At 43.9% G+C, this 13,166-nt stretch overlaps 1 protein-coding gene across 2 annotated transcripts; it reads left to right on the top strand.

Moving 5' to 3' along the window:
- Positions 1-861: 861 nt before the first annotated feature.
- BCO2 (beta-carotene oxygenase 2) lies at positions 862-10,542 on the top strand. Of its 2 annotated transcripts, none has more exons than XM_081334112.1 (12): positions 862-1,099; positions 3,603-3,804; positions 4,266-4,477; positions 4,910-5,025; positions 5,351-5,453; positions 6,130-6,261; positions 6,971-7,131; positions 7,554-7,721; positions 7,973-8,110; positions 8,873-9,055; positions 9,301-9,411; positions 9,670-10,542. In XM_081334112.1, exons 1-12 carry the CDS (start codon positions 1,015-1,017, stop codon positions 9,796-9,798), a joined length of 1,740 nt encoding a protein of 579 aa, XP_081190238.1. In that variant the 5' UTR covers positions 862-1,014; the 3' UTR covers positions 9,799-10,542. The 2 variants fall into 2 exon arrangements, with proteins under 2 accessions (XP_081190238.1, XP_081190239.1); XM_081334113.1 differs by having other exon boundaries at positions 8,873-9,063.
- Positions 10,543-13,166: the final 2,624 nt, after the last annotated feature.

The raw sequence follows: 13,166 nt of genomic DNA, 5'->3' as shown, positions 1-13,166 counted from the left end.
AATTTTAATTACCAATATTTAGCAGCTACAGCAGACAAGAAAAGCGGCTGAAGGGCAGTCCTTAGGATATGATGCCTTTAATTTGGTAAAATGTATGCTGCCTTGATCTTCTGAAGACAGTATAAATCTAGCAGAACAATTTTTGCCCTTAGTTGATTAACGCCCCATGTGTGGTAATACCGAGGTTTTGCTGTAATAAAACATGGAGAAGAACAGAAGGTTGAGGGAAAGTTTAGGAAGAATTAAAAAAATGAATGTGGGCAAGAAGAACTAACTAAGTTGTTGAACTTAAACTACTAGCAGAGAATAAGCCCTGGGCAAGAGGAGATGGAGACCGCAACCTGGTAGACCTCAAAACAACATTTTTCTCCTCCAGGCATTGTTTTTACATGCTGTGCTTGCCTGGAGGAACGTGTTGCCCACTTCAGAAGCAAACTACTATAAGAAGGGCTTTGATTTTCCTGGCTGGAAGGACAGATGTTCCCTGGCTTAGGATAGTAGACAAAAATAGCAGGTGGGTGGCATTCAAGAACTCTCACCCCCACTGACTGAGCCAGTTACGCTGTGGATTTGCTCAAAAGCTACATCAAAGTGCCAACTAGCTGACTGCACTTTAGTGCCTGGACACACCCAGCCTGGATGGTTAATAATTGGATATATATAAATTCAATAGATCATGGTGAACTATGAAACAAACAGATGGTGTCTTAATCATGTTAAGTCATGCAATTTAGGTCTACTATAATTCTGTGTCTCCTCTCCTGAAAAGTGATTTGTCCACGCTTGACGTGAGGTCTGTGTCCGCCTGTTTCTGCCAGTTTTATGCCGCCTTGTCTCCTCATTCAGTCCTGAAAGGGGGAGGGAGATTTTGTTGTGAAACGTTGCACTAAGCCAAGAGATATTTCATCACTGCCCTGCGCCTCTTGTGTCAAAGAGCAGCTTTTTGGCGCGCTCTGACTTGCAGTCTCTGGCTATTTGCGGCTTGCTTTTTTCTCCCAGCTCAGCATTGTGAAAATGCTTTTCCTCCTTATTTCTTTCACTGGCTTCCTGCTTCAGAAGTTGATTCTCGCTCTTGTGTCTTTGCTCCAATATATCCCAGGTAAGACCGTTTTTCTTCCAATCTTCTGCTAATGGCAATTAAAAAAAAAAAAGCTCTGAGCCATGTAAGATTCAGAGAGATCCACAGAGATCTCGTTGGGGTTCCTCCTTTAGGAAGCAGGTACTGAGGATTAAGGCTAAAGACAGATTGGTTTTGAATTGTGATGATTCGTGCAATCTTGTGAACAACAGGCAAGTAATCCACATTCTTTCCCTCTGGCTGGGTTTTTATTTTTTCACTTCCCAATTGATATGACAGTCTTGGAATTAACTTTTTTCAGCATCAGCCAAGAAAAGGAGATGTAAAGCAGGAACGTCGTCTCCATAGCCAGACTGCTATGCAAGAATGATAGATTTTGCACTGAGGAAATTGCCCAAACTATGAAACACTCAGTTGAATATTTCATCTGCTTTTCCCAGTAGACAAATACCAGCATATGTGTCATTCTATCAGGATGGAGTGCGTGTATGAATTCAGCTAAGCTTGTCTGTTGGAATGAGCACAAGAAGGCTTGAGAAGGCTCCTAAGTTGTAAATGAACTCTTGTAAATCGAGGAGTACCTGTATTGCCATCCAGAAATGGCAGAGAAGGCAAAGCTTGGCAGGCACAGAATTATTACAACAGTCTGGGGCAGAGGTAGGCAACCTTGGCTCTTTTATGACTCGTGGACTTCAACTCCCAGAATTCCTGAGCCAGCCATGCTGAGGGGAAAGGGAGAGATTTCCAAGCTGAGCCAGGCTGGCTCAGGAATTCTGGGAGCTGAAGTCCACGAGTCATAAAAGAGCCAAGGTTGCCTAGCCCTGGTCTGGGGAAGGAGTCCCTTCTCTGTGCACAGAGCTGCTCCCCAGAGGGACCCACAGTTCCCTCACATCCATTTCTAAATGTAGAGAGGGCCTCCTCAGGGTGCCTCCAGTCAGAGAATGTCGGCTGGTGGCCCCCAGGGGGAGGGCCTTCTCTGTGGGCGCTCCGGCTTTGTGGAACCAGCTGCCGGTTGAGCTCCGGATGGCACCGGATCTCCGCTCCTTCCGGCGCGGGTTAAAGACCCATTTATTTGAACAAGCTGGCCTGGCCTGATGGGGAATCACTTAGGGTTTTAATATTTATATATATTTTTATTGTTTTTATTGTGGGCAATAATTTAATTCTTTTTTAACTTTTGTACTTTTGTAGTTTTAAGATATGCCCTGTTCACCGCCCTGAGTCCTTCGGGAGAAGGGCGGTATAAAAATTTAATAAATAAATAAATAAAATAAATAAATGTCCGTTGCATCAGACCAGAGAGGGAGGGAGGGAGGTGGCAGAATTACCTAGGAGGCTCCCTCGGAGGCTTGGCTGAAACGGAGAGAGCTTTGAAGTGGTCAAAAAACAGGCAGGAGCCTTGTTGGGCCAGGACAGGTTGCATAGCCCTGTGTGACCATTAACCTCGTCGATTGCACTGACCTGCCCTATTTCAATGACAGTGTGTGAGAGCCAGGCTGTACTACTACTACTACTACTACTACTACTATTACTACTACTTATTTATTTATTTATTTATTTATTTATTTATTTATTTATTTATTTATTTAAATGGGAGAAGAGATATTTCATCATGGTAGTGACCCAAAAAGCAGTATTAAACAATGGTGGCTTGATTTTTTTATTTAAATTTCAGCCTTTGGCAGAGACTTATCATTTGAACTCCTTGTGTATTTGGATCCCCAAACCTCTCTCTTTCCTCTCTGGTCAACCCCATTGCTAAGCACATTGGTTTGTGCTTAAATTGTAAGCCGCCCTGAGTCTTCGGAGAATGGGATTATAAATGGGATTAAAATAAATAAATAAATAAAATAAATAAAGTAAAAGAATTAGCACAAACCCCTTTGTGGACCCAAAAGGGCAGGAAGGGATTTCTCATGTGTGTGTGTGGGGTGTGTGTGTGTGCAGTAGGGTAGTGGACAGAAGCCCTCATGGGGAGATGATGGGGCACAATGTACCATTTCCAGTGCATGCATGTGTGCCTTCTGATACATTACTGAATATTTTTATTTTTATTTTTATTTTATTTTAATTCCATTTATATCCCGCCCTTCTCCGAAGACTCAGGGCGGCTTACAAGCTTAGCAGTACACAATGCATGATCTCAATCAGCATTGCTAACACATGTGCTGCCCTGTTTCCTTTATTTCAGTTTTCCCCTTATACTGTGCATGCTTCAATTAATACACAGGAAGTTTAGTTTTCTAGTTTTGAGACATCTTTGCTTTTTTTTCATTGCACTGTAGTTGAACCCAACCCCAAATCTGTTCTTCAAGGTATGTTCAACCTGCAAGCTGAGAATTTGAAAATATTTCAGGGAAATCTACCTCAATAACCATGATCAGAAGCATCCTTTTTTCCTCTTACTTAGCCGATTCCTAAAGATGCAGTTGGCCTGTGTGCATAATATGAAGCGGTGACTTCAGGATTCCACCCGGGATATTAACCCCATTCTCTTTGCTAACTGCTTGGTTTCTCTCTGCAGGGATAAGAAATCTGGTGTCCAAGCAGCAGGTTCCAGTTATTTATAGCCACAAGAAGGGCTTAGAATGCATCTCGCCATTATTCTCCACCGTAGAAGAAACACCTCAAGCAATCCCAATAAAGCTTCAAGGGCAGATTCCCAAATGGCTGAAAGGGAAGCTAGTGAGGAACGGGCCAGGAAAATTTGAGTTTGGACCAGATAAGTACGCCTTTTTCTATTGCTATGGATGCTGCTGTCTGCTCTGCTAAGGATTAAAAAGCCAGCAGATAATTTTGTTCTGGTCTGCAGTCTTGATCAACCTTCTCCATTCATATTCTTCAATAATTCTACCTATCATTTTTGTCTTAGGAAGAATACCTGAGTGATAATACGGACTTTTTTTTATTTAAGGGAGATCTAATGACAACAGAGGACTTGGAAAAAGCTGAATTAGTGATACATTTTTAAGGGGTGTCTTCTTTAGAAATATGTTTTAACAATTTAGAAATAATACCTTTGCAAGAATTACAGTCTTTAAAATTTGCTGTACACTTTGTGTGCAGCTGTATACTGAAATGGGAATTTCCTGGTCATCTAAGAAACTGAGTGGATGCTTGGAATATGTAGGATAAGCTTTGCACAAAACTTTCTCCTCTAATCTGGATTTTTCTTCTCCAAATGAAGGTTTAACCACTGGTTTGATGGCATGGCACTTATGCATAAGTTTGAAATTGAGGATGGGGTGGTGAAGTACAGCAGCAAGTTTCTCCGGAGTGATTGTTACCTGACCAATAGCAAGAACAACCGAATCATGATGTCTGAATTTGGCACCTTGGCCATACCAGATCCTTGCAAGAACGTTTTTGAGCGCTTCATGTCAAAGTTTGACTTGCCAAGTAGGTATCTTTCTTGGATAAAGTTTCGCTCATATTTTGCATCTGCATCAGTTTCAGTAAGGAAATGCTGAAGGCAGTCCACCAAATTTCTCTTGTAAGCAATGGGGAGGTGAAGGGTAAGAAAACCTCTGGACAAAGCTGGAGGTGATATTCAGTTTGTCTTCCAATTCTGTCCTTGGCACATTTAACTTTGAATCAGAAATCAACTTTAAGGCATTATGCCATTTTCTGTAGGAGAAGAGTGGCAGAACAGACTAAGATCATTTGTGACTATGTAAAGTCTCTAGGCTGGTTCCTCTTTTGACTCCACCCCCATTTTGGCTACTCCTTCTCCTACACTTTCAGTTTTTTGATCCTGGCAACTTGGTGAGAATGGAAATATTTTCTGTATTAAATTTATGACACTCCAATGAGGTGAATTTTATATTGCAGAAGAGACAGACAACTGCCTTGTGAATTTTGTAGTCATCAAAGGTGACTATTTTGTCAGCACAGAGGGCAGTCAAATGCACAAAGTGGATCTGGACACGCTTGAATCAAAGGAGAAGGTAAAGGAACAGAGCAGGCTACCTGGCATTGGGTTAGCCTATCTCACCATCTTATCTGCTACTACTTAAATCTGGATTGACAGGCAGTTTTTCAGGAGCTCTGGAGGTGCTGCAGATTCAATCAGGATCTTCTACAGAAGATCTACTGGTCATGCCCATCCCACAAAACAGCTTTCAGATTCAGAAACAGGACCTAAACTTGAGATCAGCTTCCCCCACCTGGCTCTGTCCAGATGTGGTGATGACACCTGTCAGCTGGTGTGGGAATTCTGAGGGCTTCAGTTCTATCTGGAAGTAAGATGACTTGCTATTTTTGTCCTTGCAGGTGAACTGGAAAAATTACATTGCAGTGAATGGAGCCACAGCCCACCCACACTATGATCCAGATGGAACAGTCTACAACATGGGCCTCTCTTATGGAACACACGGTAAGACCAGATTCAGAGACAAACAGACGTATCTCACTAGCATTTTAATGTCTGGAATTAAATACTCATCTCAGTGTGTAGCTTTGACTTCATTGGTGAGTACTGCCTCCATTTCTCCCAACCCAGGCCTTCTTGGCTTTTTACTCCAAACTGACAGTTGCTTAACAGACACATCAAAAATCTCAGTCAATTCAAAGATGACCTAAGTATTTTTTCAATGTGTGGGTGCATAGGTTTTTAGTTAGATGCTACAGCCCTGGCTGGATGGAGTCACTGAAGCAGTAGGCGTGAGCCTAAATGGACTCCAGAAGATGGTAGAGGACAGGAAGGCCTGGAGGAATGTTGTCCATAGGGTCGTGATGGGTCGGACACGACTTCACAACTAACAACAACAACAACAACAGCCCTTTTGACTGGATCAGAGGACCTGGAAAACGTCTGATGGATTATAAATCTGAATTTTACACTGGAGTGAAGATGAAGTGGCTGTGGATTTATCCCCTTCCAAACTTTTAATAGGTGCTGCCCATATCTCATTTCCAAATTCAATTATTGTTCATAGGAAGCATTGTTTATAGCACAAGACACAGCAGTTGAGGTGAGCCAATTCTGCAATCCATCTGCAGCTGATTAGCTGGAATCACAGTTCCAAAGAGCTGGTCTTTCTCTCTTACAGGCTTCAACTATAACATCATCCGTGTTCCTCCCCAGAAGTCTCAGCCTAGTGACTCCAGCCTGCAAGGCGCAGAAGTGCTGTGCACCATTGAACCAGAGGACAGAATGAAACCATCCTATTATCACAGTTTTGGTGAGAAGACCATCCTCCTTTTAAGTAGGCCATTCCCATCTTTATTGGAAATGCCAGAAAGAGGCGGCTGGAGTTGTGAAAGTGGAATGATGAAAAGTGGGCCAATAATTTGGGATGCTGCTGCTGTGATCTATCACACTGCCTGAATAAAATCAAGTAGAACAGGAAATGTAATATGAAAGATTAAATTAATGAAATTCATTGCTCCAAGCCACAAATGATCCACCAGAGCAGTTCATATAAAACAATGTAACATCCTTTGCTAGCTGGTGGCTGTAATAAATTGAAATTGAAATCATGCCCTGAGAGATGCTTTAAAACAGTATCAGTAAAACTAGGAAGTTGAAGAAAAGTTGTTGGCTCCTAGCTGTATCCAATCACTGGCTTTCCATTGGAAGCTGGAAGGGGGATTGCGTAAACGAAGCATGGCAATACCTTTTTCAAAAAAATGGTTGATAAAAAGGAAGCATGCCAATTCCTAAGTAGGTGGTGTAGCAGCACCCTCAGGCATTATATTTGATTCACAGAGTGTTAAATGGGATGATGTGAAATTATTGGCCGTTACGTTGGATAATCTGAAATTGTTTTGGCAACAAAGGAGGACGCTGGCAGGTGGAAAGATTGGAAAAGTCCAGGTAATTAGATGGAAGAACGGAATCGGCTCTTCATGAAAAGAAGCGCCCCAACTCTTTTCTTCTTCTCTTTCTAGGAATGAGTGAAAACTATGTGATTTTTATTGAGCAGCCCGTCCAGATAAAGTTGTGGGAAATCATTACAGCCAATTTTTGGGGGAAATCCGTTCTGGATGGACTGAGTTGGGAACCTCAGCTAAACACCCGCTTTTATGTCATGAACAAGCACACGGGGCAGGTGAGTCAGCGGTTTGGCTGGATCTGGTGACTTCCTGGTATGTCTTCTCTGGGCTCTGCAGGAGCAGGCAGATGAGACTGTTGCTCTTCTCATCCTGGCTGGTGGAAGGTATCCATGAGCAAAACAAAGTTTTCCCCAGATTGTTTTGGGGTGGCAGCTCCCAGAATTCCTCTATGGTATTGGCCAGAGTGTCTGAGAAGGGTGGGGGAGTTGAGGTCCAGAGATCTTTGGAGAACATCAGATTAAGAAAGATTACATTAGGAAAGATCACTTCTAAACCTCTTTGATTTGCCCATTAAAATCCTTTCAAGCATCACCCTGATATATAAGCAAAGAATTTTAAGAAGTTGTGCCCAGGACCAATTTTGGGGGTGTCACCGAAGGGCAGGAATTCACCCTCATGTCTTTTCCTCTTGTTGCAGACCTTACCCTTGCAATATCATAGCAAGGCCTTCTGCTTTTTCCATCATATCAACGCCTTTGAGGACCAGGGCTGCATCGTCCTGGATCTCTGCTGTTTCGATGATGGGAAAGTTTTTGACATTTACCGACTGCAGAACCTCCACAAGGCTGGGGAAGCCCTTGACCAGGTACTGCTGCTCTGCTTGTGGGCACTGAAAGGGAACTTCATATTGTAGTCTAGCTTGGCATCTCCCAGGGGTGTTGGAACGTGGTGCTCCAGCCCCAGACAAGGGAGGAATTCTGAGGGGAAGGAATCAGACAGACAGGAGGTGGAGATGTTCTCTTGACTCTTGGTCGTCCTGCTCTTCATCCTTGTGGTGTGATCACAGAGTGTGGATTTGTTTCTCTGCGCAATGACTTCTTTTTGTTGTCTCGGCAGACCTACAACATACTCCCAAAACCGTTTCCACGGCGCTTTGTTCTTCCCATCACGGTGAGCTCCAAGGCATCTGTGGGGCAGAATCTTAACCCTTTGTCCTACACATTGGCAGAAGCTGTGAAGGAGACGGATGGGAAGGTAGGTAATTTGTGCATGCATCTGTCTCTCTCTCTCTCTGTAATGTAGATAGAATGAAAGCATTCCGTTTTTCTTGTCATCCTTTGGAAATCTCACCATCCTGCAAACAGCAGCTAGACTTGGGAAAAATAGTGGGAGTTACATAAATGGGATCATTTTTCCAAAGACTAACTACCAAAGAAAATTAAGCTATGGAGAACTTGGCTCAAAGGTATCATGGGTTGAAGCTTAAAACTCATCAAAAGGCGACCCTAGATCTAGGACATTTACAAAGGAAGAGCCTCGTGCGAGGTAGAGCTCATTTCATACTTATGAGAAAGTTAAGAACTGACATCCGGAATTTGGAAGTCGATCACTGCCTCCCTGCTCAGGGTAAACTTGCTTGCCTCCAAGAGACTCCCCTCCTTGCTATTACGACCATCACAGCAATCCTCACAGTCACGTGATCAGAGTTTGGATGCTTTACAATGATTGTAGCATCTCAGGGTCCTGTGATGGTCCTTTGTAACCTTCCCAGCCAGTTTCCGACGAGCAAGGTCAATATGGGAAGCAGGACTCCCTTAAAAACCACTTTGCTTAACGGTGGAAATTCTGGCGCCAAATGTGGCTGCATGCTGAGGTCCACCTGTGCTCTTCAAGTGGCAGGGCCTCAAAACATAAAAGCGTTGAGTGACAGGAAAGTTCCTGGAGAAACTCAGCAAGGCCAAATAGTAGACAGATAAGGATTCCACAATGTGATTGGTTCCGTGTTGACTTGTCTAGATCTGGTGCACACCTGAAAATCTACATAACGAGGACCTCAAAGAAGCAGGAGGAGTGGAATTCCCTCAGATCAATTATGCACATTACTGTGGGAAAAAATATCGTTATTTCTACGGCTGCAGCTTCGGTCATCTCATTGGAGACTCCTTGATCAAGGTTGATACAGAAACCAAGGAGATGAAGGTGAGAAGGTGGGGGCAAGTGATCTTCTTCTGTTGTTACTGGTGTGGTGGCAGTGGTGGGATTCAAATCTGTGTGGATGCCACTTCCGGAAGTCCATTTTGGGCTTGGGCAACAAAAAGGTAGCTACTGGTTCTGTCCAAGTGGTGCAAACTGGCTGAATCCCATCACTGTGTGGTGGGGATGGAGTTCCACCTCGAAAGCTCACGAGAAGAAACCTCTTCTGTGCCTTTTGCTTTGCCCACCAGATGTGGCGCGAGAAAGGGATGTATCCGTCAGAGCCCATATTTGTGCCAGAACCTGGTTCTTCAGCAGAAGACAAGGGAGTGATCCTCTCGGTGGTGCTCACACCCAAGCAGGTAAGTTAGGCGTCACTGCAGAGGTCAAGACCTACTCTGAATATTCCTTTCAGATTCCTGAAAATGAATTTCTCATGCTTTCTACTGAACGTTGTAGGCATTTGGAGCTTCAAAATGCTAGGTGGTCTTTCTGGGACTCCTCTGTATCTTTATGGCTTACTTTTCTTTTCCAGACCCCCACAAGAGCAGAGAAAATAGATACTTTGCATAGGGAGGCAGCACTGAAGAACTCTTATCCATTATTTCTCTTTATTTCAGAATCAAGGTAGCTTCCTTCTTGTTCTGGATGCGGAGAATTTTGCCGAGCTGGGCCGCACTGAAATCCCTGTCCAGATTCCTTACGGTTTCCATGGTGCCTTTGTTCCCAACAAAAATGCCACCAGCTAAAACGGGTGATTCGGGATATGCTCCGGGATGCCTAAAATGCTGTGGACAAATTACTTCCTCTAAATGTGCTTTAAATTCCTAGGCTACCCAATCATGCTCTACTTTGATTCACAGAGAAATAACCATTTTTCTAATTTAAGTCAAGTTTTTTAATTCAAAGCAAGACGTTCAAGATTATAGCAATAAGCAGCTAGACTTATATGCCACTTCACAGTGCTTTACAGTCCTAAGCGGTTTACAGAGTCAGCATATTTTCCCTCAACAATCTGGGTTCTCATTTTATCGACCTTGGAAGGCTGATTCAGCCATGAGCCAGTCAGTATCGAACTGCTGGCAGTGGGCAGAATTAGCCTGCAATACCGCATTCTAACCACTGTGCCACCAGGGGTCTGTATTATGATGCAGTGGGAAGAGATAAATATTGCCCACATATATGAGCTTTTTTAATTTAAAAAAGAGGCTTTGCCCTACACGTTATAAATTCTTTGCCTGTGTCCTTAATTTTTCTATTAACTGACTTAATTTGTGGTGGAATGTAGTCTGGATTCCCAGGAGAGAGAGACTGCATCCCAGAGAGCAAAGAGGCAGTGGAGCTTGGAAAGTTTGGTAGAGTGTTAAACAGCCCCTCAGCAATTACCAGAGTTTATCTGCAGTTATGCAGATAGATGCTCTAGTCTGGCCAGAGTCTGTTGATAAGTGAATACTAATAAAATACTCAAATCACTCTTGAGTAATTCCACCTGCCATTCTTGGTCCTTGTGTCCTATTAGGTTTGAACTTTGTACATATCTGGCTCAGAGCCCTTCAGACACTGTTGAGCAACGTTGGCAATCGTATCGTACATATTTTTTCTTTGTACCTGGGGCATCTCAGCTCATTAACCCTAGACTCAATTCAAGCTGTAGCCAACTCACCCTTGAGGTCCCACCTTCTCAAAATTCCTTGAACCCACCTCTCTGTGAGAGGGGCTGTCCTTCATTTTTGGAGAAGCCCCACTTTTCTCAATCCCCACGTTTGGGCTGTCCATCTAAGGGCAGAGAGACCCCATCAGCATGCAGTGGACCTCCACTTGTCAAGGCTTCCCTGGCCTTCTCATCACAGGTAGGCAGGGCTTCTGATGTAGGCTACAGAGAACTTGATGACCTAACTCCAACCGACAATCCCAATTCTTTTTCCCCCAGGAGATGTCATAAATAAGCACCTTGACTTCATCTTCTCCCTTATCTACCCAAGCTTCTGAGATATACTAAAACAGCTGCTCTTAACCAGGACTGGGCTCAGGATATGCAATAAACAGTCCCACCCACAACTACCGATGGCAAAGGCAAGAGTAGCAAGGTGAGAAATTTCTCCAACCTAGAACTAAGGGAGAAACTTCCTGACAGTTAGAACAATTAACCAGTGAAACAACCTGCCTCCAGAAGCTGTGAATGCTCCACACTGGAAGTTTTTAAGAAGAGACTGGACAGCCATTTGTCTGAAATGGTATAGAGTTTCCTGCCTGAGCAGGGGGTTGGACTAGAAGACCTCCAGGATCCCTTCATCATCATCATCATTAATAATAATAATAATAATAATAATAATAATAATAATAATAATAATAATAATAATTAATAATAATAATAATAATAATAAAATAAATCAAAGGTTGGGAAGTAGTTGCCAACCAGCACATGGGAAGCACAAGTGGTGATCATTCAGGCTGCTCAACAGCATCAAATCCTCTGATCAGAAAGGGCCTTGAGGGCAGAATATAAATGAATCATAATGGAACAATGAGGACCTCAGGAAGTTCTAAACATGTTTGGATTGATAATTAAGCTTGATTCCTGAGAACACGGCTCAATTAAATGCAATTTGCCCTAGAATTCTCTTCCTCCCCCAGCCACTGCATTCATCCAACGAGGGTTTGGAAACAAACACTCTTCTGTGCAGAAAGTCCTCTCCAGTGGCAAGAATGTTCTGGCACAGGCCAAGAATCCAATCTTAAACTGATTAGCACTTCAGAGGTTGAGATACTCTGGGAAGGAGGCCATTTCTTGGGCCAAGATCTTTCTGACCTTGTGAGAAGCTTGAGGAGGCGGCAATCAAAGGTCTCGGAAAGTGTGGATTAAGGAAGGTTGGGGACCATCTATGGCAGGGGTCTCCAACCTTGGCAACTTAACATTTGTGAACTCCAACTCCCAGGATTCTTCAGTCAGCATGGGAGTTGAAGTCCACAAGTTGCCAAGGTTGGAGACTCTGGGGCATTTTTGAAGCTTTCCAGTCAAGTGGGCTCCATTTCCGAGGGCAACTTCCCCAGGGGATCTTAATGCAGTTCACCACCAGATGAAAAAAGGGACGGGGTGGTGTCTTCAGGGCTCCTAAGGCACCTGAGTTATCCAGTCTGGAGACTTAAGGGGAGAGACCACGAGAATTCCAGACCCCACGAAGGAGGTCAGGAATTGTTTTTCATGGCGGCATAAAATAGGAGCAGAACCAGCTGGGGTAAATTGCAGCTGCCAAGTTTTCATTTAAGTGTAACAGAAGACTTCCTGGTGGGAAGATCCCTTCAACTGTTCTAGGGCAATATTTCTCCACCTTGGCAAGGTGACAATGTCTTGTCTTGAACTCCTAGAACTGGATCCTAGAATTCTGAACTCTGGGCAGCTCCCAATTGAAAATGAGCACAGCACACAAAGCCCTATTAAAAGCCCATTAACAACATTGAAAGAACAAAAAAAAACGTGGCCCAGTCAAACTTCCCAGGGCAATCTCATCTTATCCCAGTGCTGCGTTTGCATTTACGTTAATTCTGTGTTTGCAATTACACTAATTGCCAGAGGAAGGAATCCCCAAGGGAGCAAAGAGGTGTCCAGCAGGAGGAAGGTGCCAGGGACAGTAAGGGGTCCAAAGCCCCCAGCTTGTAAACTGTTTAAAGTCTAGTCCAGGAGTAGGGAACCTCGGCTCTTTTATGACTCATGGACTTCAGCTCCCAGAATTCCTGAGTCAGCATAGTTGTCTCAGGAATTCTGGGAGTTGAAGTCCATGAGACATAAAAGAGCCGAGGTTGCCTATCCCTGGGCTAGGTCAGGTGTAGGCAACCTCGGCTCTTTTATGACTCATGGACTTCGACTCCCAGAATTCCTGAGTCAGCATAGCTGACTCAGGAATTCTGGGAGTTGAAGTCCATGAGTCATAAAAGAGCCGAGGTTGCCTACCCCTGGTCTAGTCAGTTTCACGCCCTGCCTGTTAACTTGCCAGCGGGGCTTTGTCGGGAAGCTCACTTAGATGCCCTATTCAAAACCCCGGGCAATAGATCACTTTTAGGACCAGGGCGAGAGGGCGTCCTCTGGCCGGATGCCCGGTAAAGCCTGCCAGCTCGAGCT

Source organism: Vipera berus, assembly GCF_964194415.1.
Source record: "Vipera berus genome assembly, chromosome: 8".
NCBI lineage: Eukaryota > Metazoa > Chordata > Lepidosauria > Squamata > Viperidae > Vipera > Vipera berus.
The sequence above is the reverse complement of the archived record's forward strand: the minus strand, read 5'-3'. Positions and strand labels throughout refer to the sequence as shown.